The sequence below is a fragment of the Glycine soja genome, chromosome 6 (genome assembly GCF_004193775.1).
Source record: "Glycine soja cultivar W05 chromosome 6, ASM419377v2, whole genome shotgun sequence".
Classification (NCBI taxonomy): domain Eukaryota; kingdom Viridiplantae; phylum Streptophyta; class Magnoliopsida; order Fabales; family Fabaceae; genus Glycine; species Glycine soja.
In genome coordinates, this window is record NC_041007.1 from 12,520,958 (window position 1) to 12,527,500 (window position 6,543).

Here is a 6,543-nt window from a genome sequence, read left to right on the forward strand (position 1 = left end):
TTGCGTAGGAGTTATATCAAACATAACGGTGTTCAACTCAAAGCAAGCCTCCCCTTGATAATTGCTACTTCATTTCTACATTGCAAAATGAAAAACTCTTGTTCAACGTGATTTGAAGGATTATTCAAACACACAAGAAGTTATAACTAGGTTATGTTTAAATTTGTGTTTACTTTTATTCATTGACAATGTCATGTGAAAGTACAATTCACTTGAATATGTCTCGGAAAAACGAAATTGTTATAAGAAGAATTTGCTTTCTATACAAATTGTTATAAAACAAACACACATAATGATTTTAACCATCCAGTTTGATAAGAATAAATTATTTTCTAGCTATGAAGTGAATGCAAGAGGAATTCAAGGATATTTGGAACTTCAATGGAATCAAGATCTTCTTAACATCCAGAAACTTATATATCTTACCATGAGAGGAAATCACATTATCACTTACCCCACTCCACTATTATGGGATATATTTCATGCAGTTGTATTAGTGTTCTTCCACATATATATTTTTTTTTCTAAAGATAAGCTTGAAATTCACTAAAGAACTGCATCTAAATTTTGTCTAAAACTAAATTCTCAATTAAACTATAATCCCATTTATTGAAATTGAAGGACACATGTTCTTACAAAAGATAATTCTTAATGTAACTTAAGAGTTTGATTGATGTCATCAGCAATAGCCTCAGCATCCATTTTGACTCCAAATAAGCCTCTGTTTGACAGTCCTGCACAATATAATCCACGATCACCCTTCCAATGGTTTGGAAAATCATTTTTTGGCATCCCCTCATCATTTAGAATGTATTTGTAGTCCTGCAATAAACATCAATCAATTTAGTGAGTTCAAATTGTACTTAACTTTTTGTTTGAAGAAATGGACATATATTATTTGTTTTGGCAACATAGACAAGGAGTAAAAAAATTAAAGCCCATTTGAGAGATGTGGAAAAAGAAAAGAAAATGAACAAAAACGTATTAATAAATACAATTTAAATGAAAAGTGCTAAAAGTACTATTCGTACCTTAAGCCACTTATTAGCCACGCTTATGTAACCAGTAGCAAAAACGATTACATCAAACTTCTTTTCCACATCATTTCCAAAGATGACCTTCTTGTTTTCAATTCTCACTATATGAGAAGGAATTACCTGTAGGGAGCACAAATTAATATGAAGAAAAATCCAGAAATACTCATATTAAAGTGATGTTTAGTATTGAAAATTTTTCATTGTCAAATGATTCTCGAAATAATATTTTCAAAATTAAGGTTATGAAAAAATAAAAATAAAATATTTTCTTAAAATAATATACTTACTGTCAATTATTATTAGAAAGTTTCATAAATTAATACTTAATTATCATGAAAAAAACTTTTTCACTAGTTCATAAAGTAACATTCTCAAGAATCTTTTGTAACCAAAAAAAAATCTCGAGAATATTGTGTTTAAAAATATATTTATTCTTTTACTAAATATGAAAAAAAAAATCTTTGAAATGAAGCCACAACTTGTATTCTTTCTCATGTCCTTTTTCTTATCATTTTGATTGCATTAACGGGACAAATAATTTATTTTGGGCTTATGTTATGTATAACATGGTTGTAAGTACTAAGTACCTTAATTGCTCCCTCCTTAATCCTTCGAATGGTTCCAACATCGATAACGGGAGCCCTTCCAGTAATAAACTTAAGCTGAAAGGGTCCTTTTTTGGGCTGATAAATTCCATACTTAGATAGATCACCATATTCCATGTTTGCCAAAGAGGTAATGATAGTGTCCACAACATGAATGGGCAAATGCTTCATCATACGCATGCCTTCATTGATCAATTCTTTGGTGAAGACATGAACCTACAAATCAGAAACATTTTTATTTTCATAAACAATTAGTGTAAATAAAAGTTGTTGCATACAACTTATGTATGTGTATCCTCACCAGATTAAAAATAAAAAAAGAGATTTGGCATCCAAATATAATTAGCGAGATAAAATTGTACTAAAATAAACTCAATCAATATTTTATGGGCTAGTGGTTAATTAAATGATCAACCCGATGAAAAATATGTTCAATCTAAAAAATAATGATGTCTCTCTCATGCTTTTTGCAAAACACTACTTGAGTCAAGGATATTAAATACATCATAAGTATCATTATCACTGGGATAGCTAGAACTCGTCATACAAATATAATATAATCCTGAAAATCAGGAACGGATCCTGTGGGATGAGAGGGCATCAACCATAAAAAATTAAATTACATTTTTTCTCATGAGATGTATGAGTGTATCATGTTATTTTCACTTCTCTTATGTCAAAATACATTATCTCTCATCAAATATATGAGTATTAACGGTGTCTTTAATTCTCTCTTATATAAAATACAAAATAAATTATAAATTTCCCCCCAAAAGATGCAAGCATTACATTGCTTCCTCCTCTTATATTGAAATATATAATTTACCCTATTTAATTTAATATCATTAAAACATTCTTTAAAAAACTCAAATTAAATATATACTAAAATATATAATTATTAAATTTTTAATAAAAAAACTGTAATTATATATTTTTAATAAAAGTATTTTATATATTTAGAATAAAATCAATTTTCTATAAAAACACTTTTTATTAAATCACATAAATTGTTTTTTTCTTTTGAAATTAAAATAAACCAATCCTTTTAACTAAAAGAAAAAGGGAAAAACTATTTATGGTATACAAAACAATATCCAAAAAAACTAAAACATGGTCTACAAACTAGAAACTTAATTATGCCCGCACACACATATATAAATAATATCCCAACATGGATATATATAGTGGGTAAAAGAAATACCGGATTTCTGATGAGAATAGAAGTGTTTGCACCCCAGTCATTGAGATCGTAAGCAATCTCCATTCCAGAGTTACCGCACCCAACTACCAAAACCTCTTTGGATTCATATTTTGAACCCGATTTGTAGTATTTGGAGTGCATTATCTCTCCTTCAAAGCTTTCTAGTCCATGCACATCAGGAATATACCCTTCACTATTTTCACCCGTGGCAATCACAAGAAACTTAGCCACGTAAATTTCCCTTGTGCCTTCAAGAGTGTTCTTTGCTTCGACCCTCCACTTGTTTTCAACTTCATCATACGCAGCAAATTCAATGAAACGACAATAGAGAGGGTTTATGTTGAAACGGGCAATGTATGAGTCAATGTATTGAACAAACTCATCTTTGGATAGGAAGGTTGGGGATGAGGGTGAGTGAGGCATGAGAGGCAAAGCACAAAACTCGCTAGCAAGATGAAGCTTTAATCTATCATAAGCATTTTTCCTCCAAAGAGAGGCACTACAATCATCTTTCTCTAGTATTATGTGAGAGATAGAGTTTTGTGATAGACATGCAGAAATTGCAAGGCCAGAAGGACCTGCACCTGCAATTATAACTGATACTTCCTCCATTTTGTTGATTAACAATGACTTTCTATTGTTTTGTATTTTTAGAGCAAGAAGGGCTTGTAATATTTATATACACATGTGAATGTTGATGAACATATGTATGTTCATGAATATGTTAAAAATAATCTCTATATACGATTTACTATATAAAAAAAAAAGAAAAGAAAACAATATATTCCATATGTCGATACGTATAATTAATGTTAGGGGTAGGTAAAATGAATGACATGGTAATGCATTTGGACAACGTACAGAGCTAAATGCGTGTAGTTGAATTAAACAAATTTAAATATTTTAAAAAATAATTAAACTATACATGATTTTTCTTTATAGTAATTTTTAAAAATTCATTTTATTCTTCACCTTATCTATTACATAATTATATATATTTTTAAAATAACCTATTTTTCTTATAATAGAGATCGATCAATGCATCATACGTATTATCATTTTGAACTGTAGAGCTAAATGCATGTACAATTAAATTAATCACATTTATATATTATAAAGTATTAACACTATGCATGATATCTTTTTTTTGTAATTATTATTAATCATTAAAAATTCATTTTATCACCTTGTATATTAAATTAAATCATTTAATGTTTTCTTAAAAGGGACTTATATTTTCAACAGATCGCAAGATATTATCATTTGGACTAAAAGGTTTTTCAGCTAATTAAAAAAAATGGATCTGGTCCGTCAATACTTCATTTTTTCTCCACTGATAGAAACTATACTGAAGACTCATCCATTCAACAACACTCTCACGTTCAGAGTTCAGACATTCTCACATTTTTATTTCAACACCCCATCAGAACCATATCTCTTAACAAATTAACCCACTGAAAACCAAAGAAATTAAGCCATGCATATTCCATGAGCAGCCTTCATTCCATTCAAATAAACTACAAAACATGCATGCACGACCTCTTAGCTAGTTGTTTCCGCCATTAATTTTTATTTTACATTGTTCCTATCTCTCTCTCTCTCTCTCTCCCTCTCGCGCGTTTCATGGTGCCCTAGGTTCAACCGTCGAGATGGGGTGAAGCGGATGAGAGGTTTAAGAGAGGTAGGGTAAGGTTGGGGCTACTTTGGTCTTTTTAATGCTTTTTTTTTCCTTAAATAAAAGCATGAACTTAGTAATTTTGGAAGTGAGAATAACAGAACCCTTCTTTTCCACATAATTTCTGAAAGCAGAAGATAAAATCTAATTCCAAATTTACAACTATCATATATAGCAAGAAAGAAAGAACAAGGGAACACTAATACTGTATTGCACAGTTGAAAAGCAGAAGATAAATTAAAGCCAATTCCAAATTTGGGAGGAAGATTTATTCATACAAGGAACAATCTGAATAAGTGCATGTCTCAGTACAGTTGCTCCTAATTATTTTTCCCCGTCATATTCATAATTTCAGTACACTCCAAAAGGCTATAACAGTACCTCTTCTCATTTGTGAAACATAGAAGGCACTGAAACGAGGGAAACCAGCAGAAATGCCAAGCTGTTTGAATTGTTGTTCAGTCCTGTACTTGCCCTTAGTTCAATACATTGTCATTATGAAAATGTAACCACCAAGCAATGCTCTTGTTCGAAAATGTCATCCAAACAAAGTACCAAAACATTTACAATATTAAGTAATTATCTAGATAACTATTTACCAATAATACATCAACAATATAACCCATAACAAGTCTATTTTATAGAAAGTGTTAAGAGTAGTCTTACATAGAATATTTAACAAACTTGATAACTGTTTATATAGTTGAATAAGTCACCTTTATGAACCGATTTTTAAGGGAATTTTTTAAATATCTTTACTGCACTATAAATTTAATATGATATACATAGTTATATTGCTAGCCGGGTGTAGCCAGCTTTCACTCTGTGGTGTTCGGCTTTTGATTTACTGTCCCTAGCTTTCGGTAGGTGTCACAAAAAAGCCACGTTTCAAATAGGAAAATATTTTATTACTAAAATTAAAAAGTTGTGTCTTTTACATTTAAGGTATATTTTTTACACGTGTATAAAAAATATAAAAATATAAAAGATAAAAATAATTGGATGTGATATGAGTATGATAGATTTTTTTTTATAATCAAATAATACAGCTGCGTTTCAAAATAGAGTGAGCTAAAATAAATATTGGTACTTAGTATAATATTGGTATCTAACATTCACCAAGTTCTGACAATTAATATTCATTAAAGAATATGACAGTCATCTTTAATAGGCCTGAGTTATTTTTTCTCAATTATTTTAATTTTTTCCAGAGAAGTCAAACCTAAAAAAATCAAATTTAATACCACTTAAACTAATAAATTTATCGATATACAATCAAATTTTAAAATGATGTCATAATTTTGTCACAATTCTTTATGTTAAGGAAAATTGTAGACAAAATGTGCCTTACGTACGTGGGTCACAGCTGCAGTTATAGTGTGGTTGGGGTAACTTCAAACTCTTTGATTTAATGGCCCCATTTGTTGCCCATTTTTTAATGAACAATAATATTTAGATACTCAATTATTTAAAATTCTTCATAAAAAAAAATTATTTTTTCTACCGTATCATATATATATTTGGAGTATTTAGAAATCATAATTGTAAAAAACGGTTAGACCTAATTCGACAAGACCTGGATGGTCTAATTAAGATATATGATAAAAAAATGTATGTTGACCAGTTTGACCCAGACAATTTGGTCATACCCAGAGTCTCAAATTAAGTTGGAATAGTTTGACTCGGATGACATATTTTAAAAAATAATGATGATAAATTTTACAGTTTTAATATCATTTTAAATTGTTAATAATTATTTTTTTATTTATGAGAATCGAATATGAAAATTTACAATAATTTATATATCATTATTCAACTAATTAAACTAGATCTCTTCATTAATAACAAATTCTTAAATAACATATAATATATGATCCTATAATATTATTTTTTTTATCTTTTTTAAAGGAATATTTTTTATCTTCATAACAATATATAATAAAAACTAATTATTATGATGATATAATTAAATATTTATTTTATAAATCTTTACTAAACTTGATTAATGTCGTCCAATAACTTTTA

The 6,543-nt window shown here is 28.9% G+C and overlaps 1 protein-coding gene across 1 annotated transcript; it reads right to left on the bottom strand.

The window, feature by feature from the left end:
- Positions 1-648: 648 nt before the first annotated feature.
- LOC114414343 (probable indole-3-pyruvate monooxygenase YUCCA10) lies at positions 649-3,455 on the bottom strand. The gene is made up of 4 exons (XM_028378610.1): positions 2,844-3,455; positions 1,625-1,858; positions 1,032-1,157; positions 649-822 (listed from the first exon to the last, which is right to left on the bottom strand). Exons 1-4 carry the CDS (start codon positions 3,453-3,455, stop codon positions 649-651), a joined length of 1,146 nt encoding a protein of 381 aa, XP_028234411.1.
- Positions 3,456-6,543: the final 3,088 nt, after the last annotated feature.